Source organism: Peromyscus californicus, unplaced genomic scaffold, assembly GCF_007827085.1.
Source record: "Peromyscus californicus insignis strain IS unplaced genomic scaffold, ASM782708v3 Scaffold_10__1_contigs__length_136768540, whole genome shotgun sequence".
Taxonomy (NCBI): domain Eukaryota; kingdom Metazoa; phylum Chordata; class Mammalia; order Rodentia; family Cricetidae; genus Peromyscus; species Peromyscus californicus.
Genome location: NW_026294391.1, coordinates 8,969,283 through 8,997,123, shown reverse-complemented (window position 1 = coordinate 8,997,123; position 27,841 = coordinate 8,969,283). Strand labels below are relative to the sequence as shown.

The following is a 27,841-nucleotide window of genomic DNA, read 5'->3' as shown; positions in this document are numbered from 1 at the left end:
AGGACTCTCCCTTTGCCTCCAGCTGAAATAACCTTGGGATTTTGCTGTGGATTTTCCTTGAAGCTCCTAACCAAATCTCACCAAAATCTGAACAGTGGTTCAGTCTAGAGTGGGAGAGTACTGACTTTGGATGACAAAACCTTTTCTCTGTCGAAAAATGCTTGTTTAACATTTTTTTTTCCATGATCAGAAAAGTTCACCAAAAAACAATGAACAAAAATCTCGCTTGCTGCCTTGTTTTCAACACGCATTCCAAATTTCACTTGGTAATCCATCTTTGAAACAAAAACTTCTGTTACATGGAGTTATTCAACCACTAGGACATTTCCTCATTCCCAACCATGTGTTGATTTTCTTGCCTGTCAAGCCACAGCATTTGCAGGCCTTCTCCATCTCCGTGTACTTAAGACTCCACCTGGTAACTAGATGTTGGGATGCTATGGCAGTCACTGGAAGTCTCCCTAACCCATCTTCCTGTTTTGATTGTTTCTGGTCTTGGAGGGTAAAACTAGTTGCAAGGGAGCCCAGCAGTTAGTAGCTTTCCAGTCTTTGTCTTTAGGAGGATGGAGTTAAATGTCTGTAGGATGGGCTGATAATACTAGTAGATGGTTCTAGAAAAAAGTAAAAGTAGCACAAAAGTTAAAACTGATTTTTCGAGACAGGGTTTCTCTGTGAAACAGTTCTGGCTGTCCTGGAACTCACTCTGTAGACCAGGCTGGCCTTGAACTCACAAGAGATCTGCCTGCCTCTGCCTCCTGAGTGCTGGGATTAAAGGTGTGCACCACCACCGCCCGGCTCTGATCAGGCTTTTTTTTTTTTTCCTTCGAGACAGGGTTCTCTGTGAAACAGTTCTGGCTGTCCTGGAACTCACTCTGTAGACCAGGCTGGCCTCGAACTCACAAGACATTCTCCTGCCTCTGCCTCCTGAGTGCTGGGATTAAAGGTGTGCGCTAATGCACGGCTGATCAGGCTTTTAAACAGAGCAATAGAACAAAAAAAAAAAAAAGCCTAGAGGAAGGGAAGTGACAATAAATATAGCATTTCAGGGAAAAGCTGTCCTAAAGGACCAAGGACTGGCAATGGTGTGGGACTGCAGTAGATGAAGGTCAAAAGCAAAGCCAAGTCTGGCAATCAGAGGAGAAAGGGAACAGAAGACCCGAGGGCTGGATATGCTGGTACATGCCCATAACCCCAGCCACTCAGTAGGGTTGAGGCAGGAGGAGGATTGAATTTGAACACTGGAGTGAGAGCACTGTAAAAAGAGGTGGGGGTGTGGCCCAATGGTAATACAGTTGCTTAGCATGTGTGAGGTCCTGAGTTTGATCCTCAGTACCTCGAAAAAGGATCAGAGAGATAGAGTTAAGAACCAGCTCTTGGAATAGAACGATAGGTCATATTCTCAGCACAGTTCCCCTGAACTCTGTAGTCTACTTTGGTTTATGGAAATGAAATTGTTTGCAAGTTGTCCACAGGGAATCCACCATCGACATTTAAAGGAAACCAGTGATGATGGTGACCCTTTCGGAATACGAAGGAGGCAAAGTACTTCAATTTGCTCCTTTCCTCAACAGGTTTATTGCCTTTTAAGAAAATTTTTGTAAAATATAAATACAAAGGCAGAGATTTACTTACAAAGTTAAAACACAGATTTCAAACATAAACACACAAGTCAGAAAATTTTAGTTTTATGTACATTTTCAAGCAACCTCAACATATTATGTTAGTTTTCAATATTTTACAGGGTACAGAAAAAAATAGCTCAAAGTCTTCTTTAAATAAGAGCATAAAATGTTTAAACATATAAACAATCCGGTTTGATGTGTGAAAAGTAATTTCACAGCTTTTAAATTAGGATACAAAAGTTTCATACAATTAGTTGTTGTGTGTGGATATGGTTTGAATTTATATTACATACTACTGGATTACATCCAATAGCATTTACCTGGCGTGAGCAGGTACTCTGTAAACAAAACATAAAAGCACATCGCCACCAAGTGTCCTCACCCAATTCACTCCCCCAAACCACCCACACGACTCTGACCACACGATACAGTCATGGCCCTTCACCAGAGCTTTGTATGAAAGAAATAACATTAAAGTATGGGGCTCCTTTTTCTTTTTTTTTAATTTTTTTATTTTTTATCCTTAGAAAAGAAAAGAAAAATGTTCCAAGTAAAAACAAACATACATTTCTCAAAGCATGTGTGCACTGAAAAATAAAGACATTTGAACAGCTTCATAAAAACTGACTTAAAAGTTTAGAAAGAAAACACAGGCTTCTAGGTTCTTCGGACTGGAGTAACGTCTCTTATATAAAGAAGAGATATTCTCATATGTAATAGTGTCCTTTCTTTACAGAAATCGTCGTAGTATGTATGACACATATGCACAAGGATTAACACTATAACACACTGTACACAGTGGGTGGGCAGGGCAGGGCAGACGGCTCACCAGTAGTCCTCAGGGACTGTGTCGCTAGGGTGGAGCCACTCCACGCTGGAGCCCAGCAGAGTCTGGAGCTCATTGGTGAATTCCACCAGATCTAACAGCTCCTTGCTTTCAGAGTTGAAGGCTTCCAGGTCTTTGGGGCAGGAGAACAGGAGACTTGCAGAGACCTGTCGGTAGAACTCTGCTTCTGCAATGGTGACGATTTCCATATTGGGAAAATTGCAGCGGAATATCCGGGAGGACATTTTCAACTTCTTGAGTACATCTGAGAGCAGTAGCCAGTTTCGTGGCCTATAAAATAGAAAGGGATGGGGGTCCAGTCAACTCTCCTGCCCTGTTCCACCACATCCTATCACCGGGCTGTAAGGTAAGGAGAATAACCACAGCCTAAGGATGTGGGACAGATCTGGTATTATAAACAGAACAGCTAGTAGAATTTGAACATGCTCCACTGTGCCTGCTACAGATGGAAACAAATGGGGAAAGTCTTGCTCACCCAACTCTGGCTGAAACTTGCTTCATGCTTCTCCAGTGGACCCTGGACTCACCGAGGAAAAGCAGGCCTGCACCCCAACCTCTCTGACCTCTCTAGGACCCTCACCAACAGATTACTAAACATACAAGGCTATCTCTCCTCCCCTTTCCCAATTCTATCCCCATCCTTCAGTTATCTGGGTAGTGACACCTTTGAGAAAGGATGTTTAATAGTCTTTGAAGGTGACACAATTTAGAATTTCTGTCACTGTTTGTAATGGCATATGTGTTTATAGCTTCAGAGCCGAGGAGGGCATTACTCATGAAACACCTTTGTTAACACACAGTTATAGCAGTTTCTTGACATGTACAGCCCAAAGGACTGGTTATTAAGGCGCAGTGGCACACCCATAGGGAAAACATGGGATCTGACCAAATCTGATGACACATTAAGGACTCCAAGTGTCCTAGATAATTGTCCTATTCTTAGGTGAGGAGGTAGTTTATCACTGTAGTCCAATTATATCTCAAGTGCCCGGGGGAGCCCCTAGGGTGACTTGGTGGGGGATGGGGCGACAGCTACTAGGGGAAGGCTCATTTCTTAACTGTTGACTGCTGTAGTATCCAAGATGGCAGCTTTTCTGTGGAATTTGAGGTCCTGGCTTCCATGCCCACAGACCCCAAGAATGACTTGAACATACACCTTCTCAGGAGGGCAGTCTATACCATGTTAGGGTTAAGCCCCATCTCCACTGGGCATAAATAATCAAGCTGATTTGGACCATTATACAAAGACTGAGGACAGCTAAGCAGCCACCCGCCACTCCTCTACCTTCATCTGCCCACAGGGACATCTGCCTTAGCAGCTAGTTTGTCCTGACAGCCATGCTCACCCCTGAGCGACGGACACCTGGATGTTATAACACGGCAGGAGGGAGCTTTCGGAAAACTCAAACTCAAACATATCACTGTAGGAATCCTCCTCCTCATCTTGGTCCTCTGGTCCTGGGGGGTTAGCCAAAACATCGTACCCACTTTCATCATCTGGGTCTAACGGAGGCAAAGGAGAGAGCTCCATCAGTTAGCTGTACAACAGTAGCTGGCCACCATACCCCGAGCAAGCAAATCCCTCTTCAGTGCCCATCTCCCACCTCCCTCCCTCAGAACAGGCAGAAACACTCTAAGTCCTTCACTCTCCCGCACTGTGATGCACAGTGATGCTCACCACACACGCAGCTGCCGTAGAACTCCCAAGCGCCGCTGGAGTCCTCATCGCTGCGGCCCTGTAGGTCATTTAAATAGTCTGCAGAGAAAGGGGTGACAGAAGATAAAATATACTGGCACGCTAAGTGTGGTATCATCCAACTATTATCTCAAAACTTGTGAGGCTGAGGCAAGAGGATTCTGAGTTTGAGGCCAGTCTGGACCACACAATGGGATCCAGTCCCTACGCAAAACAAAACCCTATCTGACAGGAACAAAATGCTGATCCGGTTAGGTGCATTTTCCTTATAAACTCATGATAGGCTGCTTTGTGACTGTGCCTGCAAGTCACCTCTCAATGTTTAGAAGCCCTCCATGGTACCTGACTGTTAACCTGACTTGCTGAAGGAATTCTTGGCAATAGATGTCTGATAAGAAACAAGTGTCTGACACTTTCTGACACCGCTGCTTTCTGTTTTCAGGATCTCTTAACACTGGGGCTTAAAAGATGGGTTTATCCTAAGACCAAACACCACAACGCAGTGCTGCATGCCCAGGAGCTCAGGTAATTTCACACAGACTTGCTATGTAAACCTATGGGCCATACTTAGGTGAAAAACAGATTTGTAGAAAGTGAAACCAACTAATCAAAAAACCAAAACAAAGTCTGGTCGCAAGGGCAGGCAGATCTCTGTGAGTTCAAGGACAGCCTGGTCTACAGAGTGAGTTCCAAGACAGCCAGGGCTCTGTTAACAGACAAATCCTATCTCAAAAAACAAAAAAAAACAAACCAAAACCAGAACAAAAAAACATACCAAAACTTTAAAAATATTACAGTGAAGAAACTAAAATGGTTTCGCTACAAATAAGATTATACCATAGATGAAAAATCAAAAAAAGAAAAAAAAAGATTATACCATAGAAACCTTTGCTTTCTGCCTAGTCAGACCCAAATCTAAAATATGCAGGTTCCACCTCCTCCCTTCCTACCCAACCCTTCCCTTTGGTGAAGCCCAAGGGCTTCATACATGCCAAGTGTTCAACTACTAAAGACACACACACACACACACACAGACATACACACAGACACACACACCCCAGGCCCGATCTAACACATTTTTTTCTTCTCCAGACATACAATCCTCCATCCTTATTTTCTCAGACATGCACAAGTGAATTGAACTTTTGAACAAGCTCATTCATTGAACTCTTATCATACCTGTTAAAAACTTCTCCATCAGTTCACTGTGGGTCATTTTCATGATGGTTCTACCTGAGTATGTGGCCAAAGTAGGGTCAGCACCATAGGAAAGAAGCAATCGGACAATTTCTAAGTGGTCATTCTCCACAGCATCATGCAGAGGCCTGGGAAGAGACACACAGTAGCATTGAGCTTGTGCAGCACGGCGTCCTTGTCTCCCAACTGTCTGGTCTAGAAGCAGGGAAAATGGAATACATGCACACCTCCTCCTTCCTCCAGTGAGCATCCTGCCTGCAGTGTCATTATCACTGCATATGCAAGAGACCAAGGCACAGTGAGAGGCTGAAGTCAATCAATCAAACAACCCAGTGTTATGGACATGGAACCCTTGGAAGGGCCAGTTCTCAATTACACATCTATTTTATCCTTAGGCCTAAGGAAGAGCTGAAATCCATGTTGAAAATGTCTTCAGTGAAATGAGGAGAGACATGGTCTGTCTCTACCTCAGACAGAGCAGTCAAAGTCCCATGACTGCAGAAGCCAGCCAGTGCAATAAGCAATCACCAGACAAAAGCAAACAAAAAACCAGCCACCTCTGCTATTAGCAGAATTTGCTAAGAGAAGCATCCCCCAAGTCCTGCTCCAGCACTGTATGCCCAGAAGCCAAAGGCCTGGCAGTGGCCTATTCTCAGGAGGGCACACACCACCCCCAGGTCCCTGAGTTAATGCTATTCGGAAAGCATGATACTCAGGAGGCAGAGGTAGGCAGATCTCTGCGATTTCAAGGCCAGCCTGGTCTACATATCAAATTCCAGGACAACCAGGACTAGATAGAGAGACCCTGTCTCAAAACAAAACAAAAAAAAAAAAAGAAGGAAGGAAGGAAGAGTGTCTATGAATTTTATAAATTATAAAGCATGGCACAGGTTACCTTTAACCCGTGTCCTGAATCCCAGCAGTGCCCTACTCAAACATCAGCAAGATGCTTGTGCTGACTCAGATCTGGGTCTCGCCAATCAAACTGAGGTCAAGGACAAGGTGAATATTAGGGCCTGGATGTGGGTGATGACTGAGGAACCAGTGGAAGGAGGGAGGGACACATGGCCTTTAGTTTGTCTTGGGTGGGGGGAGTTCAGCTCATAAATACTTTGAATAGTTATTTCACAGATGGCAATGAACAGTTCAGGGTTCTATAAGGCAGCACTCTCGCCCCCCCAACTCTTCTTGAGGACCATGGCCTTCTTGGAGAACTACAGAACTGGTCAAGACAGGGAGCTTTTCGTCTACACATGCCAGAAAAATCTGTTCAACTCAGTTCTAGGCTGGCATCAGCGCAAGTGTGATTTGCTCTCCACCTCTCTCCCCGGGAGTTCTGCATTCCTTGAGAGCTACTGTCTGCTTGTCAGCAGGGCGAGGATGCAGGGAACAAGATACACCACTGACCTGGTTCCATCCTGGGCACTGCAGTTGACATCGGCGCCATATTCAAGGAGGTGGCGAACTATGTTGAGCCATCCCCTGGCACAAGCTTCATGCAGTGCACAGTAACCAGCGTTGTCTCGATGATTCACGTCACAGATCTTGTTCTCCAGGCAGTATAAGACCACTTCCTGTGGGGAGGGAACGGAAAATACCATCCGATCACCACACAGTCACCTCATAAGGAAGACTTCTTCATAGTTCTAAGACTACACATGGAGGCCTGAGAACCCACTGTGGTTTGGGTGGTGCCTGGATGTTTACTGAGGGGACCACAACAACAGTGTGAAGGGCTCTGTGTGGCCTAGGGCTGGGCAGCCCCAATCAAATGGCGTTTTACCTTCTCCCAAGCCTCCATAGGCTGTTTGTGGGGATGTAAGCAGTGTGCCCCCAAACACTTGTCTTAGTGTTGAGGGAACATTCAGAGACCTTAAAAGGGCTCACTGGAAGTTGGGCATGGCAGCTCACACCTGTATTTCTCAACACTCAGAAGGTTGAGGCCAGAGAGCTGACGTGAGTTTGAGATCAGCCTAGGATATAGAGTGAGATCCTGTCTCAACGAAACAAATCCAAGGGTGCATTCACCTGTACAATGGCATTTATGTTCCACAGAGTCATTATAGATAGTAAATGGCCAAGTTTAGATAAAAGCAAGGATGAGGGTGGCGGTGGCGCACGCCTTTAATCCCAGCACTCGGGAGGCAGAGGCAGGCGGATCTCTGTGAGTTCAAGGCCAGCCTGGGCTACAGAGTGAGATCCAGGACAGGCACCAAAACTAAGGATGATCAAAGTGAAGCAAAATGGGAGAGCTTCATAATATCCTGCAATCCAGAGTGGGTCAGGTGGACGGTGGCCCTGTGTGTACACAGGAGGCAGAACCTGGGCAGCCAGGCCTCTGGATGAGATGCAGAGCTCTAAGGGGCTCTTGCCAGATACCTTTGACCTCACCAAGAACTCACATGAAGCCAAGTGAGGTGGTATACACATGTAATTCCAACACTCAAGGGACTAAGGCAGGAGGATGACTCGTTTGAGAACAGCCTTGGTGACAAGCCTGGGATACATAGCAAATCCCCTCTTAAAAACGAACAAGCCGGGCGGTGGTGACGCACACCTTTAATCCCAGCACTCGGCAGAGGCAGGTGGATCTCTGTGAGTTCGAGGCCAGCCTGGGCTTCAGAGCAAGCTGCACGACAGCCAGGACTGTTACACAGAGAAACTTAGTCTCAGAATACCACCAGCCAATCAAGCAACAAACACCCCAAACAAACAGACAGGTGGAAAAAAGAGACCTAAAAAGGGCTGGCAGAACAGCAAGTAGCTCAGTGGTAGAGCCTTTGCTTGGTACGGGCTTCATTCTGGGTTTCATTTACACCACCACCACCACCACCACCACCACCACCACCCACGGACACCAAGGCCTCAAATAAGCCCATCTTTCCTCACTTTTCACCCTACTAAAGACTAAATCAATGCAATACACTCTTGTTTACTTAAGTCAATGACAGGAATCGGATAGATCACATACTAGAACAAAACAGAACAAGCCTGCCCATCCCCCTCTGCAGAAGGCATCCGAAACACTGTTATTAATCTCACTTCTTTAGCATATTAAAATAGTAATATGAACCACTCCCAGTAAGCATAGCGGTAATTTATTCAATGTCCAATTACCATGATTAAGCAAGTTTTCAAACACATTAAGCAGTATCTGTCACCAGGAAACAGGTTACACTATCTTCCTCTAAGTCATGCCAAGTAGATCGTTACTAACTTCTAAGAATGGGGGTAAGCAATGTGGGGTGGTCTAATACCTGGCCTATCAGTGAAGGGGAAACTTCACATTGGGCCATCCTTTGTGACACTGGGGGAATTCGTCTGCTAGACATAAACTATGGCTCCTCCTGACCAATCATAGACATGAGGTGGGTTGTGAAAAATCTCTTATGTCCTTTCTAGGACAGTTCAGTCAAAGGTAAAGGCTCACTTGGGTGCTAACTAGAATGTTCCAGATGCCTCCCTGGGAGCCTAAAGCTGCACGCTGGTAAATCTGACCATCTGTGCCCCGTTGCTCCAGGTCGCCACAGCAGCTCCCTTCTAAAAACAAGAGGAAGAAGAGAGACGGCATTTCTTCCTTCAGGTCCTAACCTGCCAGAAAGCCCACAATCCTCTGAGCTCCCAGGCCACCTGCCCTGAGCACCGGTATCCAGGATACCGCATGCAGCCGCTGCTCTTTTAGCAGGCCCTTACTAGCCAAACTCGAGTGGATGGCTGCAATCTAATGAGTTGTGTGCCCCAGCCAGAAAGAGACCTTGTCACATGACTCTGGGATCGGCCCTGAGCACCACCGACTGCTGTGCAAAGATCAATTTATGTGGATCCCAGCAGTCTGCCTGGTGTCCTCTCAACCCAGGGTTTATTTGTTCTGACAATTATGGCCCTCACCTAGAAACCGTCATCACTACAGGGCTGATTTGAGGGAACCTAGAAATGAAAGAAGTCAGCGCACAAGGCTAAGTCGATTCTCTCCTTTCCTGGAGGATGGCAGGAAAGAGAGCAGTGAGCACACATTAGGTGAGCGAGCATGTGCCACAGCCTAGCCTCATTCAGCTGCCCTGGGGTCACTGGGCCTGAGATCCGCTCATCTGGGGTGTATCCCACACTACTCTCCACAGCCTAGGGAACAGCAGGAAGAAAAGTGCGAGTGTTCTCATCTAATACTTGGGGTGACTGCGATCCAGAGGGGGTAAGACTCCCAGGTCTGCTGGGAAGAGTCAAAAGGCCCAATGAAAGGCTCTGGCTGGAGGGCTTTGATCCAGCTGTGATCAGCATGCCTCTGACCCTCTGCTGGGCTCAAGCAAGCTAATAACCACGCTCCTAGCCGGGAGAGTGATAGCCTCTTTGCAGATGCCAACTGCTGTCCCCAACAGAGAGAATGGTGAAGACGTGTGCCTGTCCAATACATTTCTCAGTTATTTTTTTTTGCATCAGAAATGGGTGTGTTTGAAGGACAGCCCACCCATTCCCAAACAAAATCAAACTGTTTTTGTTGGACAATTCTGTTAAGAGGCCATAAGCCGAATGCCATTAACCGCAAAATGTAACCATAAAGGCCATAAACCCGACATTGTTAATTAATTAAATGCCTCATTAACTTTTTTAAAAACATGATTTATTTAATTCATAGAAAATTTAACCATCACCACTAAATGCACAAGCATGTGGTTGCATACTGACATTTTAGCGGGAGAAAAATAGAAGCTTCCTTAGCAGGAGACAAGCAACATGGGTGTGCCTGGCCTGATCGGTGGTCTAGGTAAGACAAAGCTGAGGAGAAGCGATGCTGTAAACCCCTAGACCCACATTAGCTGGAATAGAACGAGGCTTGGGTGACAGGGAGAGCCTTTTTATTGCACACAAGGCATCTTTAGCCAAACAGGAAGCAATCGTGTCAAAGTTCACTCCTGGGAAACTCTCGCATAGCTGTGGGATCAAGCAGTCCCGTACAGGACTACGGAAACTGTCCTTCATTTAGAAAGCTTGAAATCCCCACATCTGAATGGCCTATCATTGAGCATCTTAAATCCTGCCAAAAGAAATCCAGGAAAGCCAGATTCTGAGTGAGTGAAATGCTTTAACATCAACAGTTAAAACACCGGGCATCGAAATTTACATATTGAAAATTACATGTGCCTGTATGTTGGGGGAGAAGTTCAATAAATATCCCCTGGGACAAAGGAACAGAGCCTAAAAAGTGCTCCTTGGTCTAGTCTATGCCTCGGACCTCCAGGCTGTATGAAAACTGTTCCTTAGGAGCCATGAGGGTCTCGAGCCTTGCCATCTCTCTTTGCAAAGGAGTAAGACCTTTGGAAATGATGCCGAGATCAAAGGCTACGATAGAAGCCTTGTTTCTGTGAGCAAAGCAGCCTGCTGCCCTTGAGGGAACCCTCATTCCCTCACTGTTGTCTCCCCTGGTGAGCTTGTCGGAAGCTAGCGTAGCACTGCTGAAGCCCCTCGGAAGGAGCTGGTGCAGAGCACACAGCCTCACCCTTGCCCTTCTGGGGGTAGATGCTCTCGGCTTCTGGGAAAATAACCAGCGGCCACTTGGACTTAATCCACAGTAACCGAGCTAATTGCCAATCTTCCCATCTAGTTGTTTCGGAGATAATCCAGAGATCTAAAAACGAGCTGTGTTGGTGCAAACAATGGCACACACATCCAGAAACACCAGTGCACCCAAGACCATCCTTGCCCCAAGTTCCCACCCACAAAGCCACAATTCCCAGGGTGGGATCTGAGTCACTAGTTAACGCAGGGCTGGGTAAGGCCAGCAGGAAGTACAATGGTATCAGAACGAAGGTAAGGGGTTCTGGCTAAATCCTGGCGGCCCTAGCCTGCTGTGGGCCAGTGTGGATGCTGCTACCTCTTTCCTTCACGCCTCCACACTTGCTGAGCTGCTTTTTATTTTCACCATCCAACTCCCAGAGGGCTGATGTCAGCATTAAAAAAAAAAAAAGCCTTTGCCCTGTGGGCCATTGCATCACAATTTCAACCGGTAAGTGTGTGTGGGGTGCACATGGGGGCAGAAGGGGCCAGTCAGTTCCAGGAGGTTCTCAACTGCAGAAAAGGTCCCAGTGTGAGCCCTTGGAGAGATGAGCTGGTGATGGGACTTCACTGGACTTTGCAGCCACGGTACACGGTCACTATCTTTCCAAGTTCATCAATCCCTCTTCGACTTCCCTCAGCAGAAAGTGCAGATAACAGCAGTTACCAGCCCAAAGACGATGAAAGAGTCATATGAGTTCCTGTGGCTCACACGGGCTTAAGAGCACTCCGTGAAGTGCTCAGTCAGGACGATGACACTGAGGGGACAGGTCCAGCTGACAGCAGGGAGTTTGGGGCAGAGGCCTTAGGCCACCATTCCCTCTCACCCGTCATTCCGGTCACTGCTGCCTTCCCCACCTCAGTGGGTCCATGCCAACCTCTCCACAGTCACTTCCTACTTCCTAAGACCACCTTTCTAGCAGCAATAGCATAAGCCACCCTATATAAAGCTAATCACTTCTCCACACCCTTGTCAATCACGAACCACAAGAAATCATTACGATCTCCCCAGTCGCCAAGTCCTGGGTTATGGCAGACATTCTGACATAAGTGAGCAAAAAAGCCTGGTCTGCGCATAGCCTACCTGCCTGAACAGGAACTGAACAGCTGAAGCCTCTTTCTTTACTCCAACCCAGCTAGCCACCAAAAGCCAGCAGCCAGCAGCCAGCACGTGGGGCTAATAACACAAACATCCTGCCGGGCCTTGGAACACCTCCTGATGTGGAGGGGCTGGGCGCTGCTCTCCAAGTCCCTCCCTGAAGCTACTGCCCCCAGCCTGGAGCAGCAGCTACTGGATGCTTCAGATCCAGAGCGCCCGCGAGCACACTCACCTCGTAGCCCAGCCGGGCAGCACGCTGCAGGAGGGTCTCGCCAGCATTCTTGTTGACAATAAGTCTCCGAGCTTCTGGTGGCATGGGGCGAGACTGGGTGGTCTCTTGAGGAGAACTTGAGCGTGGCAGCTGTGGGGCCTGGGTGGCCGGTAGCAATTGTTGCAAACGGTCAAAGGGCTTTGGGTCCTGCTTGGCTGGTGACAAGTCGTAGTCTGAACTGGGCTCAGGGCGTTTTCTGAATCTCCGCACAGTCATCTGTCAGGAGACAAAGAGGTATACACAGGTAAGGCTGTGACCCTTCAAACAACCCATTGCTTCTCCCTAGCCTCTTCCCAGAGTGGCAAGCCCATAAAGACACTTTTTTCTTTCTTAGGAAGGGAGGGGGCTGTCAAAGGAGGGTTGGGGATGGCATTTCCCTCTTACTAGTTTGAAACTTCATGGCCATCCTCTAGGACAGGAGTGAGTTGTGAAGGGGGAGGGAGGGCAGTCCCGGAAAATGGGAGCTTGGTCCATGAGAAGCAGGCACTGGGGGGAGCGGGGCAGAAGGTACCTTGCTGTCAGTGCTCTCCACATAGTACTCTCCCGTGATCGGCAAGCTCCTCCTGGACTCCTGAGGGATCAAGTGCTTGGTTTTGCACAGTCTCTTCCCGGATGGCTTCTCGCTGTTGTCGGTGTATTTCTGCAGCGGGGAGGCAGCCTGGCAATCCTCTTCTTCGTCTGTGCACAGCACATCTGTCTTCTGGCTTTCTTTAATTTTCTGCTGTTTGGCAGGCAGCCTCGAGGCTGGCGTGCAGCTTGGCTGAGTCTGCTTTTTGCCACTTGCATTGGTGGATGAAAGGCTCTTCATGGGCGGAGAGCCGGAGAACACAGGCAAGCCTAAATACGGAGGGGGCGGTGACGGGCGGGGGAGGGGGAGAAGAAGCAGGCGTTACACAGTTGTAGCCGATGCAGAAAGAAAAGCCCATTGTTAGCACTGATCACTGGAGCGGCTTCAGTTTTTAAAGATATACCAATTATGTTTTCAAAGCATTAATATTTTAATTATCCCACATTCAAATGGCAAATAGGTTAACCCTCAAAATGCCAAGTGCTAAGTTTCTTCAAAGGGCCAGGACAAGAGGACAGAAACTGCCTCTTCCTACTCTCCCCCACCCACTGGGCTCGGGTGCTCAGAATCCAGGCGACTGAGGCGGCCTGAGCCTGTGTTGGCAAGGCTGTGTGGCCACCCAGCCTTCCCTCCCTGACCAGCCACAGACTGGGAAATCAGGAAGGAAGTGATGAGAGTCCAGGAAGTGGATGTCCAAGGACATCACAAAAAATGCGCCAGCTACCACAAAACTCAGTCAGAGTCAAGTCCGACGGCTCAAGTCCCCCTTGCTCCTCAAAGCCCCTTTCCCAGCGAATGCATGACCCATCCTCTAGGAGCAGAGTGGGTAGTTGAGAGGTGGCCTCTGCATACCTTGTTCATTGTCACTGGGTTTGAGGGACTCTTCAGACCAGCCTCTGTTGCCTTTGGCCTCTGCCTTTTTCCTGCCAGGCTTCTCTTCAGTGATGGTATTCCCCTGGGGGGTGACCTCAGGCTGAAGAGCCTGGGTCACTTCCTTCCTGCTTTGGCGGCCGGGTTTGCCCTCTGCTGCCGACACCTGCTGCTCCCACCGTTCTCTAAGGTGCAGCAAGTGGCGTTGCTTTTTAGGATGGAGCCCTGTTAATTCAATGCACACCTTCAGGTTGGTCAGCTCACTATAATGTGGGTCTTCTAAGTGGTTAGAGGAACTGTTTGTCATTTCCCTCTCAGGCCAGTCATCTAATGGAGAAATAACTACAAATTAATCAAAAAGCCCCCTGGGGAGGGAACAAACTGTCTTACATAGCACCAAGGGGGTGGGGGAGGGGAGGGGGTGGCCACTGTCTCGGCTTCGGCCACCTCTGGATCTGGAGGGAGGGGAGGTGGGTGCCGCCTCCCCAAGGGTTTCAGGAATGGCAAGGCTGCACCAAACCCCCGCCTGCTGTCTATGGAGGGAGGGGGGACAGGTGCTGCAATAACCCCACTGTGTCCCCACACAAGCACACCTCAAGTGTGCCCTCTGCGGCTGCATGCACAGGCCTCCCAAGCAGGCAGTGGAAGCTGGCCAAGCTCACCTTTGGAGACCCGTCTCCGCTTGGCTTTCAGAGGGTCCTCTGGCAGCTCTTCCACAGTGGCCTCAGCGTGGGTGCTGTCACCTGACGCTTTGCGTTTCTTGTCTAGCCGGAGGGTGGGGCTGTGCGGCATGTCCACCACCCCCTGGTCAGCGGGTGGCCCGCCTGTGCTCACAGGCGGCCTCTCTAAGAAATACTTTTCCACAGGAAGATCTTTGTCCTCTGGGGCTTCAAAGAGATCGTGTTTGTTTCCAGTGCTATACTCGCCTGTGGGAGCAGAGACAAGAACACAGGAATGAAGGGCCAGGTCCTCATGAGGAGGCAGGAGACAGGGAATCAACACCTTACAGCTCTTGAAGACAGGCTCCTTGCCCATCAGAAGCTCGGAACCAACGGAAAGAGAACTTCGAGAGGAAAGGCATGTCAGAACGCGTCAGCAAGTGCAGTAGAAAGCAAGGCAGACGCTTCATCTTTCTAACTTTTTCATCACCGGGGCCTGAGGGAACTCAGAAAGGGGCTGAGGTACCCACACTCTCAACCCAGTCTGGTTAAGCTAAAATATATATATAATGTCTTCAGGGAAGCATTTGTTTAAGTCATTATTATGAAATAGAGGGGCAGAAGGTTGTAGTAAAAGACTAAATATCCCCAAAATGTCATGTACCCAAGGGACAACATCTATGTTTACTTGAATGGTGAAAAATGAGGAACGCAGATGGCAGTGTGGAAAGAAGCCTAGGACCTTGATGGGCAAGAGGGGGCAGAGGACCCCACAGATCCAGGGCTGCTGGGAGGAGGGGCCCGGCATAGCCACCGGCAAGGATTCCTAAGCACGCACATCGACAACTTCAGACACAACTTCAAAGGGCTCAATCTGATGGCTGCCCACAGAAATCCCTATCACTAAATCAAGGAGCTGCTCTCATTTAATGTCCAAAATAGGGGATCCCCACGGGGACTCGGGTCACCTAACCTGCACTCTTTCTCTCAGGCAGACATCTATAGACAAGACCTCACCCCCTTCACAGTTCTGTGTCTTTTGTAGCCAGGCAAGCATGGGGAAAAGTGCTGGCTCCCGCCCCCTAGGGCTGCTTCTGTTCTCTGTACCAGACCAGACAGGAGGAGCGGTAGGCACCCACCTTTTCCCTGAATCACCACAGCCCAGAACCACTTCCTAGTGGTGTTCTAGCTGAGAAGTGACCCACAAATTGCTCTGGTGTGGCAGTTTTTCTAATACACAACAAAATAGAAACACTACGGGAATCAGTGAGATGGTTCAGCGGGTAAAGGGACCTGTTGCCAAGCTGAGGAACTGAGTTCCATCCCTGGGACCTACATGGTGGAAGGAGGATTGTGCTGACCTTCACATATGCATCGTGACACGTGTGTGCGCACACAATAAATCCTCCAAACAAAAAACCCCTATGTAACGATCACCATATGTAACGATCACCACGAGGTTCGGCACTCACCCCTGGACCACTAAACTGATCCCCCATGGTCCTGGGGGTGTGGGTCTGGTGTTTTGGTAGCGCTGCAGAAGTCATTTTGTAGATGAAATAAGCGCACACCTCATAGGCTGAGCTCCATCCATTTCCAATCTCACCCTTACTTCCAAGTAGCTCAGGCCTCATCAGCTTCTCTCAAGGGTGATCCAGCACTGAGTGGCTGTCAGCTGCGGGGTGAGCAGCACCTTGGGCCGTGGAAGGCTGGATCCAATCTGAGCTAAGGAATGGATGGCCACACGCCCCCAACCGCTCCTCCTCTTCATGGTGGTATACCTTACAGACAACAGCCAGCAGCCAGGCCCCTTGCAGTTCTCTGAGAACACCTAACTCAAGGACACGGTCAAAGCAGGCCTCCAGTAAATGGCAATGTCCTGCCATTAGGATTGACAGCAGCCAGAGAAGACATGCACACTGTCATACACCACTGCACTCAGCTTGGCAGGGTCTCACTTGTGCCACGTTGGGCTGTAAAGTGGGAACATTATGAGCAGCTGCCTCTCCTCCAGGGGTAGACTTCACCAACCCAGGCTGCTCAGGGCAAAGGGAAGGGCCAGAGAAATTACACTGGCAGGATGGCACTTCCTTCACCCCAGCCTTTTGGAGGTGATGTGAAAGAAAGGTAACGATACTGTACTAACGGGCTATGCAGCCGCTCACTATTAGACAGCATAACCAGTGTGGGGCCTAACCCAGACCACACCCCTCACTCTGACCGATCACTAAGGCTCTCTCTAGTGAGGGTTTTACATTCACTTCCTAGTCATGTAGGCACCTGTACCATTGTCTAAGCTGTCTTTCATGGGGAGGTTTTCCACTGAAGTTTTCATTTTCAGCCTCACTGCCAATTCCTAACAGTGAAATGAGGCTCATCTCAATCATGTGACCATTTGCCCAAACTGCCCTGTAAAACCACCCAAAAGACTATTTTATGGGCTGGCATCAGCCAAGGGTGACCTGTCTCTGTTCCTCACTCAACAGGAGCATTCCTACAAAACCCCATGGTTTTGCTATCTCTTTTTCTTCTGGTATTTTCCCATTCGGGCAAACCTGCACACAGTGGGTAGGTAAGAAAGGTGTCTCTACCACCCCATTACCATCCGCTATTCATTGACAGGGAGGCTGGCAGGGGAGAATGGAGAACACACTGCTCACGGGCTCCTTCAACTCCCCACCATTCCACATCCATCTGAGCCTCGGGGGTTGTGAATCACTGCATGGCATGTCCCCTTCTGCTTTATCCTGAGAAACCTCCAGAGCAGTGCCTATTGTTCTCTCTCCATTCCAAATTATCACCAAGAACACCACTCACTGATGGACCTGGGGTTCACAGTAGTCCACACATCATCACCATAGCTGTTTTCTCGGCCATTCTCCAAACCTTCACAAACTGGGGGCAACCCTCCTCCTCCTCCTTCCAGTCATCAAGGCTCTTAGGGCACCAACTCTCCTTCCCTTCAGAGACGCCCCAAAGATCTTGCACCAAGGTGATCTTCCAGGAGCTAACAACAGTTCTGAAGCTAACCTACCTTACCCCGACTGCCATCAGCCATGGGAAGCTCCATGGCATTCCCATACACTTGGACGTGGATCTCCTCAAATGGGGCCAGTCCAACCACCACTTACAAGATTACCCTTAGAGCCAAGGAGATGGGCCGATGAGAACAAGCAACAGAAGCCCTAACCACCAGGCTCTAGCCACTGCTTGCACTGGCCCCTTGGTCATGTCATGTGGGCAGATGAGGGTGTGGCTGTGTTAGACACTTGCTCCCTATAGCATGGTCACATGACTTGCAGCACCTATATCCCATAATTTATTATGGCTGTGCTGCCATACTATACCTCATAGAAGCATCACCATGGCAACATTTATAAATCACCATGGCAACAAAGCAACTTCATCACTGTGGCAGCTATGCCCACTGAGCCCTAAACAAGATGGGGAGAATTTAAGACTTCTAAGGGTCATCCTAGATGTTAGTCCCCTCTGCAGGTAGCCAGCTGTCACCCACAGCAGAGCAGACCAGGTGACCAATGCCAAGGCATCTCTGCTCCAAACTCAAAGTAGTTCATAAAGCATGCTGCTGCTGTCCTGGGGGAGAAATTCCCCAAGTGACAAGTTCCCATAAAGCCCCTTGACTCAGGCTCCCTCCTGCTCCTGCTCAGGCTACCACTTAGCAGGGTCCAGGGCTATGTCACCCAAGAGACTGGCAAGGGACACAGTAGCTTATGTTCAGGAAAGACCAGGCTAATGCTTCCTCGTCCGTCTCCATCTCCAAAATGTCACTGAGAATTCCTCCCCACGAATCTTCGAGAGTGCAGGGACGTGCTTCACTCATTTGATCAGAATCACTTTGGGGATTGGATTCAGCCATCATACCAAAGAGGGCAGATTCAAATCCTGACCATGGCCTCTTCCAAGTTCCTTCACTTGTTTACACAGCCCTTCCAACCAGACACAGCCACCATCTCAGAAGCTACTTATGTTCTGGGAGCAGAGGGGCTGCCTCAGAAGGTGAAGGGAGGGAGCACAGGTCTACAACCCCAGCATCCAAGAGGGTGAGGCAGGAGGACTAAGGCCAGCTTGGGTTATGTGGTAAGATCCATGTACTACACTCCTACCAAAAATACCCAAAAGAACCAACCAACCAAAAAAAACGTGGGAGGAGGTCGAGCTCAGAATCCCGTGCCTTCTACTCCAAATCCCCACCCTCGCTCTCATATGCAAACAGCTTGGCTCTTTCTCCCGTGACATCTATGAGAAGTAAAGGGATCCACAGGGAGCACAGCCTCAGCCCACCTGAGCTGTGATGGCCAGGGTGGCTCAGTAATTCGCAGCTGAAGAAATCTAGGAGTCCCTGTCCTCCCACAATAAAGCAGTAATGGGAACGAGTACAATGGTTCTTTTAGGGTGTCCCTGCCAGTCAGCCACAAACACCAAGTCCCCAGACAAGCATGGGGATAGTAACATACTTCCTTCTTGAAAAACAAGCCTCTTGCCCATCACCTGCAGAGCACTTGGTGGCAATTTCTGGCTCTTACAAGTGGCAGGAGCCCTGTTTGAGTCTTGGAGGGGCCTCTCAAGCCACTCCAATTTCTTGTCTCTAGGGTCAGTGGTGGTGGTGGTGGTGGGGGGAACCAAACCAAACCAAACTGGGAAGGAGGTGGACCTCTCAGGCAGGTAGGTGGGTGGCCTCTGATTTTTATCTGAGGGCAATGGCCACTCAGTCCAAAAGGCTGGAACCTGTCCAAGTTGCCACCTCTCAACCTCTTCTTACAGTGTCTCTCACCATCCACTCAGAACAAAGGGGAACTCCCACTTGTGGGTAGCTCCTCCCTTCTAGAAGCACCTTGGCTACTTCTCAGTTCTTACAGGCCTCGCCAAGATCTTCGGCCTCACAAGGTGCTGGGGATGGGATGGCTTTGTATCCACTCTGAGCACCAGAGTGGAGGAGGAAGGCTTTCTTTGCTAGTTCCCCCAAGAGCAGCCCAGACCCACTGCTGCCCCATACATATCCTGTGATGGGGAATGTAAGGATACTCCCACCCACACACAACAAGAGACCCTTGGGAAAGGGCATCACTTGCTTGCCCCAGAAACGACTTTTCTTTAGGACTAACTCACAGCAAACCCTCTCGGTCTGCCCGTTGTTGCAGTCTGGCCAGAGCATTTGCTGGACCTTAAAGGTGAACTGGGGGGTAGTGGAGGAAAGATGGTGCTCTAGATAGTCAAAAACACATGCTCCTGGACCAGAAAGCCCCAGATTCCACCAGGCACTGAGGAACTGTAGTGGGGATACTTCTATGCCTTCAAGGGCAACAACAACACAGGGCTCTCAAACACTCAACACCAGGGACTGGTTTGTCTAGGAGGCTTCTGCAATTGCTTGTCCTCCATGTTCACCCGGACATTCGAACTGGGCCAGAGCAGGCCTCAAACCTTAGGCGTGCACATTTGAGAAAACTGAAGACCTTCCCCAAGTGTTGCACACACCCTCACCCTCACAATTCTCCAAGGTTAACTCCCACAGGGGACCCACTGTTGAGACTCAAGTGTCCCCAGAAAGGCACTTACTTTTGCCCACATTTTACCTCCAGAACATAAGCCCCCGTCTGTCTGGTGGGGAGAGACCTTGCACAGAAACCATACTTGGGGTCTGTTGGTAACTACCAATGACAGCAAACGAATTCAACAAATACCTGTTCCTATCTTTCTGGTGCCTTGGCCAACCTTCATCCTATCTCACCAAAAGCCTGAGTACTTTCCATTCCACATTAGACTGTCACGTGGGAGAAGGGCAAGGTTAGAGTATCGTTCCAGCTGCTACAGAAAAGAACTGACCCTCACAACCCACTTCCTACTGCTACATTGTATCGGGCTGTCATTCACTTTGAACCTGATGTTTCTTTGAAAACAGAGATGATGTCCCAGAAAAGAATCCCACAGACGCCAAATTCCCTGCTGTTGCAAGCAGACATCACTGTACTAATGGCCAAAGCAGCCCCTTTCCCAGCGCAATCCCCAACTGGACCTTGGACCATTGTCCACCTCTTCCTCTCACCATCCTGGGCTCTGGAAGCAGAGTGGCCCTGTTTTCACTCACGGACATGGTACTACAATCCAACTACTCAAGTTACTTACATCTCTCACTGTCCTTCTGCTCGGCAATGGCCTCTTCCAGGGCGACTGACTTTGGCTTTTTGTCCTGACTTCCTTTCAACCTTTCCCAGTCGGCTGGGCTGAATTTGCACACCTCGGAGTCTTTGGTTGCTGGGTGGCCACCTTCTCTCTCTTTCATCTCCAACTCTGAGAAGCGCATCATTGCACGCTGGAAAGAGAAGGGAGACGGAGAACAACATCTTACCATGAAGGCTATTTCATGTGCCTTATACTATAAAAGAAGGTGTCTTCAAAGAAAAGCTTGCCCAAAGCCAACCACAATGTATGAGATCCAACTCAGATATTTTAAAGTTTAACAGATAAAATTTAAGAGGGTCTATGTGAGTAGTCACAGTCTTTATCTGTAAAGTCATGTGTATATAGATACAGACGCAATGTGTATGTATAGCCATACATACACGATTGCACAGAGACAGACATTCTCTTTTGAAGGTTATAAATAAGACAAAACAAAACCACAACGCAAAGAAAATAAAAGAAAAGCACAACAGAAAAGAAACAAAATATACAATGAATAAAGACGACCATGGCCCACAAACTTCCCTTTGTATATTTGGAAACGAAATTGAACTCAAAAGGTTTATGGAAGATTCTAGTAATAAAAATTTGAAGAACTGACCTCACAGTAAGCAGCGGGTAGACATAAAATACTGTCCTCTTGTAATCCTTCCATCTATGTAATTAAAATGGGCACTCAATGGATCATTTAGATAACTTCATCCATTTTTATCAGCATAAACCAAGTCTTTTCTTAACATTGCAAAACAATTTGGCTTTATTCATCTTTTAATTAAAAGTAAAATATCTTAAGGAAATTCCTATACAACATCTATCATAATTCACTAGCAAATTAAATACATACTCTATCCCTTTAAGCGAATGTTTTCTTTCTGTTTTGGTGAAAAAAATTGCACGATTCCCACAGACATGCGACTGCTACACATCTCCACCAAGTATCAAGTAAGGTATTCTAAGCAATGCTTCTAGATATATTTGTTATCTTACAGGCCGAGACATCAAAGCAATTGCTAGGTAAACGTCATGCAGTCTTTAGACATCCTTCATAATAATTACAACTTGTTATCAGCATTCCAGTAGAGTTCTCATATAATCTACAGAATAGCTTAAAGCATCCAGACACATGAACCTTCTCAAAGCTACTACTGCCGTCCCCTTATTGAACACATTTCATACATTCCAATTATCTTAAGTGTCATTAACCAAATCTGCCTGGTGCTCTGTCCTACCACGTTCCCCCCAAATCCCCTTTGCACATTACAAAACTGACAACTGATAAAGTTAGTGAAATTAGGGTGGAGGTGCTCACCTGCAATGCCCGCTGCTCTCGGCTGAGCTGACTGGAATCTGCGTACAGTTCGGTAGTGACACACTTGAATCGGTCGCCCACATAACCTGCCGAGTTAGCAATTCTCTTTGCCAGCTTGGATGGCTTCGGTTTCAGAACTTTGCCATCGTTGGATTCTGCCTCATCAGTTCCATCTTTGGTATAGGTGGGAGTGACATCCATGCTCGGTGGGGCGCTGCCCACACAAAATGGTTTGGGATCCTCTTGGGTTTTACCAAAAGTCACAGCAGGGGCCTCGGTGCCCAGAGTTGTCTCCAAGAATGGAGTTGCCACCGGCACCCCCAGGTTCTCTTTGTTGGTTCCTGCTGCAACACTGTCCTTGCCTAAGCTGAACACTGGCTGGCTCGCGGCCTGTTTGAAAGCGTAAGATTCGTGGAAGTCACTGATGCGGCCCAGCTCCTCTCTGAGGGAGATGAAATCACGGTGTTGCTGGATCACAGGGTCAGCCGTGGGCTTGGTGGGCTCTGTGGTCTGGCCCACATTCTCGGCTACGAGGCCTGGTTTGGATGCTCCTGCATCAGTTTTAGAATCTGCTTCTTCTCGGAGGTCTACGTAGACTAGCTTGTCACTTTTGACCCCAGTTTTGCCTTGATTCCAGCCAGGGTTTGGCTTCAGGTTCTTCTCAGTGGGGACTTCTGGGTGTAGTTTGGCGCTGCTAGCTTCCAACATCTCAGAAAACCGACTGCGGAGGGTTGGGTCCTCATAACGGGTTCTCTCATGGGAGCGGGACCGTCTCTCCGGTTTCTCCTCTTTCGTGATCTCCATGGGTGTGTGTGGGATCAACATGGGATGTACCATGCCCAAGCCCAGGGCATCTTGATAGGTCACAAACTCTGGCCGGCTTGTATGCAGCCCATAGGGCAGGCCAGGCTTGGGGGCAAGGTGCCCAGGAAACAGACTGCCATTGGGTAACAAAACTGGGTGAGGGTACACAGGTCCTTTGCCATGTAAAGAGAGGGGACTTAGAGCGATGCCTTCTGGTGCTGGGTAAGGGAGGTAACTCCTAGGGTAGGGAATTGGTGGGGACCTGAATGCTTCATTTGGAGATAGAAATATTGAGGTTGGCGGGAGGCCATTCTCACTCGCTTTGAAACTCGGTTCTGGGTTGCTGGCTTTGGCTCCCTTGCTGCTGGTGCTGCCACTGTGCTTGGCAGGCGTGGCTGGGGGCTGGCCCACGTGCTGAATGACTGATGGCGTGGTATCCATAGAGCTCCTGCTGCTGCTCTTGGTGCCATCTGCATTGGCATTGGGGGCTGGTGATGCGGAGGCTGGGCGTCCCGAGCTGGACACCGACCCTGAAACGTTAGTGATCACAGCGTCTGTGCCACCCATGCGGGGACAGGAGGAACTCCTCTGTTGTGGTATTGCCCAGTCCAAAGCCTTGTTTTTCAGCGACATGCTCTTGCCATTGTTCTCTTCATTAGGACTTGGCCCTGGCACCACCCAGGATGAGGGAGCAGTGCTGATGATTTCTGATCTATAGATAGCACAGCCATTTCCTGGAGGAGATAATGTTTCTTTTGGAATCTCACTTCCGGAGAGCACTAATCCACTTGCAGCCCGACTGTGAACCAGGACTGTGGGGGCCATCTTCTTCATGTGGTCAGCTTTGGAAGTGTCTCCATCCACCACTTTAGAAGACAAGTCCAGTGGTTTATCTGTGACATCTTTGGTAACAGTCTGCTTTTCCAACAGAGGTGGTGAGCCCCCATCTTTTCTGTCTTGAATCGTTGTCTTCCGGGTATGCCCAGACATGGACTGGGCACAGTCACCCCCATCTGGAGCCTTGGGGTACTTGCCATTGGACAGTCTGGCTGTGGGGAACTCGCTACTGACTGTCATGTATGGCTTTGTCAGGGTGACTGAGGGGGAGGTGGAGATCCTGGGATAATGCTTGTGGAACTCGGAGTAGGTCTCTGCAGTGGGCTGCGTGGGGAGGTGGACACGAGGTGAGGGCCGAGGTGAAGGGGGCAGCAGGAGAGCTGTGTCGCCTGGCAGGCCACTGTTGACTGCCTTGGCAGAGGGCACCCTGGACTGTTTACTGTTTTGGATGTGGGGATAGTTATGGGAATCAACAGGGTTCCCAGGGCTGACGCCCACCTTCCATGGGAGGCTTTTGTCTGAGCAGTGGACAAGAGGTGGGATGGCTGGAGAGGCTGAAGGTGTGGAAAGCCTCATGGGTGAAGCCAAGGAGGAGGGGATGTGGGGGTTAACATAGTGTGGGGGCGGCAGGTAGAGGAAGCGTTCCCCACTGGTGCAGACTGGAGAATACAGCGGCTGGGCCAAGCCATAGGACTGCTGAGGTAGCAAGGCCTTGTACATGTTCAGTGAATACTTATTTGGCGAGTCGAGGAAAGGATAGATGGCTGGAGTGGCCCCCTCCATGTAAGGGTTGACCCAGGGCAGCCGCAGGTAACTAGCACCGTTGATGTTAAGAGGGCTCTGTTTGTCGCTGGCAGGTCTGTCCAAACCCAAGCTTTCTGCTGTGGCCACAGCACTTTTTTGTATTCCAGGCGGTGTTTTGTATATAGCACTGAAGCCATTTGGGGCCTTTCCAGAAACAGCAGAAGCCTCCACTGTCTCAGGAGTATTCGGTTTGAATTGCATCTCTGGATTTCTTTCTGAAGAAAACCCAAGGCCACTGAGAGAGCTTGAGGCAGCCTCCCGACCCTTTTCTGAGCCCAGTCCACATAAGCCAGAATAGACGATGTTTCCAGGGACGCGGAGCCCTTCCCGGATGAGGCCTGTGCGGTCCATGCTCAGTGCTGCCAGGCCATCAATCCGATGGGCGCCACTGGTATCCACCTTTGTAAAAGAACAACACGGGTTACTTGGGACACCTGTCACAGTAGCAGCCCTGGTCCCCACTGGGTCACCCACTGGCACCCACTGGGTCACATGATGTCATCCACAACACCTCCCAGAAAGGTTAAAGACAGCTTTGCTGTATCCAGAGCCCCCTCCTCCCACATTCCAATCCTCCCAAAGCCTCATTTTCCATCTCTGTTCAACTAGTACCCTGCAAGTACTGAAAGATCCACGCAGACTAGAAGCCAATACATTATTTTGCTACAGCACAGACAAGACCAAATACAACATTCTCTGCACCATTCTTGTAGGGTACAGGACTTAGACTAATCCTTGTAGAGCCTGGTAGGTTGGATTGGGGGGTGGGAGTGTTCATTTTTTCTGGACACAGAAAGGTATCATTGAACAGGACAAGAAACAATTTTCCACGGGACAACTGGTATGGGGAACTTTAGCTTAGCCTCATTTCCAAATCAATAATGGGGCCAGGGGTCAAAGTGTGCTCGCATGTTTTGACTTCTTCTCCCTGGTGTCTGAAAGGACAGTCCAATGTTTCATATTTTACTGGCAAAGTAAAGCCTCAGGAACTACTTGGAGGCTGGAAGTTATCCAGCTTGGAGCACTAACGGGGCACACAGTTTATGGAAGCCACACATCCCATCAGTGAATAAGGGATAAAGACCTGTGGGGCAGAGCATGTTAAAAGCAATAATACATAGTCAGGCCCTGACACTCCCCCGCTTACACGGAATGAGCGCGCGCAGCGCGCGCGCGCACACACACACACACACACACACACACACACACACTACCTAATTGCATACAAGCTAATGCATAGTTGATTACAGATCACTGATACTCAGCCATCCTATCAAAAGGGGCCATTCATCCCTTACCACGGTGTGATTCAAGGGATTCTCCTCCCTCAGTTCCAGCCTGGCTTTTGAAGCGTCACCATCATTCACAGGAATTTTCCTATTTAAAAGGATACACCAATTTCATGAAAACATTTCTTGCTGAATATATCTTTCATCTATCTCCCCAGACCAGACCAGTTTCTACTAATCTCATTTATTTTTGTGAACTCTCCTAGCCCTCCCTGCCATGACCTAGAGTGAGAGCTGCTCCCAAATGGTGATTCAATATTACCCTGGCAGAACAAAGCAAAGGCAGGCCTTTCATGTGTGGGGACATGAATAACACATATGTCCCAGAGGTGGGCAAGCCAGAGATTAAGCATACTTCTCTCACGTGACCTTTTCTACAGAGGCCAAGTGCTGTCCTAGCTAACCCTTACGAGCTGTCTTGGAGGGTGGCAGACACTAAGTAAAATGGCCATGGACCAAGCGGGCTAGAAGTCTACAGATAGCCCCTTCAACCTACCACATCTGCAATAATTAACCCTGAGGGCAGGTTTTCAAAACTTCCCCCAAACAAAGTTAGGGACCACATCCACGAGACTAGTTTCCATGGTGACAGTGAAGTTATATTTGCGGCCTTTATCAAAACAATGTGGAGATGTGTGTGGATATACAATAGTATCAGAGAAATGTCAGCCACTCCAGGCAGAAGAGGAAGCTACACATCTGTGCCAGGCTGCTGCTGGCTGTCCCGGGACTTGTTATCAGAGAGCATTGATAAAGGAAGGGTTCTATGCCAACTTCCAAATCCCCAGGATAACATCGCTGACAAGCAGCAGAGGACAAGCTTCACCATTACAGCAAAGCTGCTTCAATCATCTACTGTTCGGTTGTCTCTACCCCAGTCCGAAATGACTGATTAGAAAGCCCAGCTGAGCTGTCCAGTGATCAGATCCGGGCCAAAAGCCACATGGAATGGCAGCAGAGGGCAACCTGAAACCTTGGGCTGGACCCAAGGAAAGGGTAGCCATTTCCTCATTTATTACTAAGCAAACTATTTGTTTTAAAAGCACATCGAATGCCGATCCACCTGGGCCCACACTCCTGACATTTAGAGTTAAAGCAGCATATAGACGGGGATTAATTCTCCTTCATAAATATGAAATAATAAATTAAGGACGAAAGTGCACTGAAAGGCCGCTTCAGGGGCTAATCTTTTAAAGGGCGGCAATGCTTCGCTGAGCCAGACTGCCTGTTAAAACTGTAAATCAAGGGCCACCAGCTAGGAGATCTCTCTTGCCCAGACCTTTTGGGGCCCTCTCTGGCTGTGAGAAGGTGAGGGGGCTTGGGCATGGGTTCTGCTCAGGAGTGTGGGGGAGGAGAGCACGTTTCCCTCACCAGGCCTGGCCCTGGAGACCATTCACCTGTCTTCACTTGTTCCACACATGCGGACCCTTTCGCTGTTCATCCAGCTGTGAACGTTCCCATACAGGGGAGTTGCTGAAAGCATGTCGTCCTCTCGGCTGGCAGCTTGGCTTCAAGCGTCTAGTCTGTTTAAAAAAAGATAGGGGGGTCCCCAAGAGGTTAGCTAAAGGAGAGGCACCGGCGAAGCAGAGAAGGCCTCTCTCAAGGCGATTCATACAGGATGCAGCTTGTGCCTGAGGATTGTCTACAAATGACCAGGAGCCAGCAACACATCTGACCCAGTGATTCGGGGGAACAGGTTCAAGCTAACAGGAAAAGCCCATCCAAGCCACAGCTCTCCACCTGCCCACACTCTTGCCACACAAAGAAGCCATATTTGAGGAGGGACTGGAGATACACAGGGCGCTAGATCACTGGCAAAATGATCCCTTCTCTCGGGGTGGTAGAAGGAGTAACAGTGAGGTGGTGGTGGCAGGTTTGGGACTCACATAGGACACATTGTTAGGACTGAATTTCCAAGCTGTCCGGTGTACGACCCAAACATCGAGGGTGAGAGAGAGAGTCCAGTGGGCTGGTGAACCTCTCCACTGAAGCCCTGGATTAGATTAAGCACCTAACAGGGGTGGTTTTGCCTGGGAGCTGCAGGGGGAGGCAGCTGAGTAATTCAATGACGCCTGCTCGCTGGGGACAAGAAATCATTAGCGCATAAGTCTTTGCAGCCAGGGCTGATGCTGATGGGCTCCGAGTAGCTGGCACACAGGAACAGGCAAGCCACCCATTTTCCACATCATGGGAGGGGGAGGCTGTGTGTGTGAGGGAG

The 27,841-nt window shown here is 49.0% G+C and overlaps 1 protein-coding gene across 9 annotated transcripts in view; it reads right to left on the bottom strand.

Annotated features, from left to right (window-relative positions):
- Nucleotides 1-1,546: 1,546 nt before the first annotated feature.
- The window catches only part of Bcor (BCL6 corepressor), a 121,540-nt gene continuing 95,245 nt past the window's right edge, over nucleotides 1,547-27,841 (bottom strand). For 5 of the 9 annotated variants that reach the window (XM_052739719.1, XM_052739773.1, XM_052739888.1 and 2 more), the window contains exons 2-15: nucleotides 27,021-27,146; nucleotides 25,633-25,711; nucleotides 21,890-24,733; nucleotides 21,182-21,235; nucleotides 20,524-20,710; nucleotides 14,380-14,643; nucleotides 13,700-14,044; nucleotides 12,791-13,116; nucleotides 12,241-12,495; nucleotides 6,770-6,936; nucleotides 5,345-5,490; nucleotides 4,148-4,225; nucleotides 3,816-3,972; nucleotides 1,547-2,739 (exon numbers count right to left, since the gene is read on the bottom strand). In XM_052739719.1, the coding sequence (XP_052595679.1) occupies nucleotides 2,448-2,739; nucleotides 3,816-3,972; nucleotides 4,148-4,225; nucleotides 5,345-5,490; nucleotides 6,770-6,936; nucleotides 12,241-12,495; nucleotides 12,791-13,116; nucleotides 13,700-14,044; nucleotides 14,380-14,643; nucleotides 20,524-20,710; nucleotides 21,182-21,235; nucleotides 21,890-24,733; nucleotides 25,633-25,711; nucleotides 27,021-27,106 (5,280 nt within the window). In that variant the 5' untranslated portion in view covers nucleotides 27,107-27,146 and the 3' untranslated portion in view covers nucleotides 1,547-2,447. Of the gene's footprint in view, nucleotides 2,740-3,815; nucleotides 3,973-4,147; nucleotides 4,226-5,344; nucleotides 5,491-6,769; nucleotides 6,937-12,240; nucleotides 12,496-12,790; nucleotides 13,117-13,699; nucleotides 14,045-14,379; nucleotides 14,644-20,523; nucleotides 20,711-21,181; nucleotides 21,236-21,889; nucleotides 24,734-25,632; nucleotides 25,712-26,994; nucleotides 27,147-27,841 lie in introns of those variants that run through there. The other 4 variants (XM_052740044.1, XM_052740217.1, XM_052739957.1 and 1 more) reach the window with 4 other exon arrangements.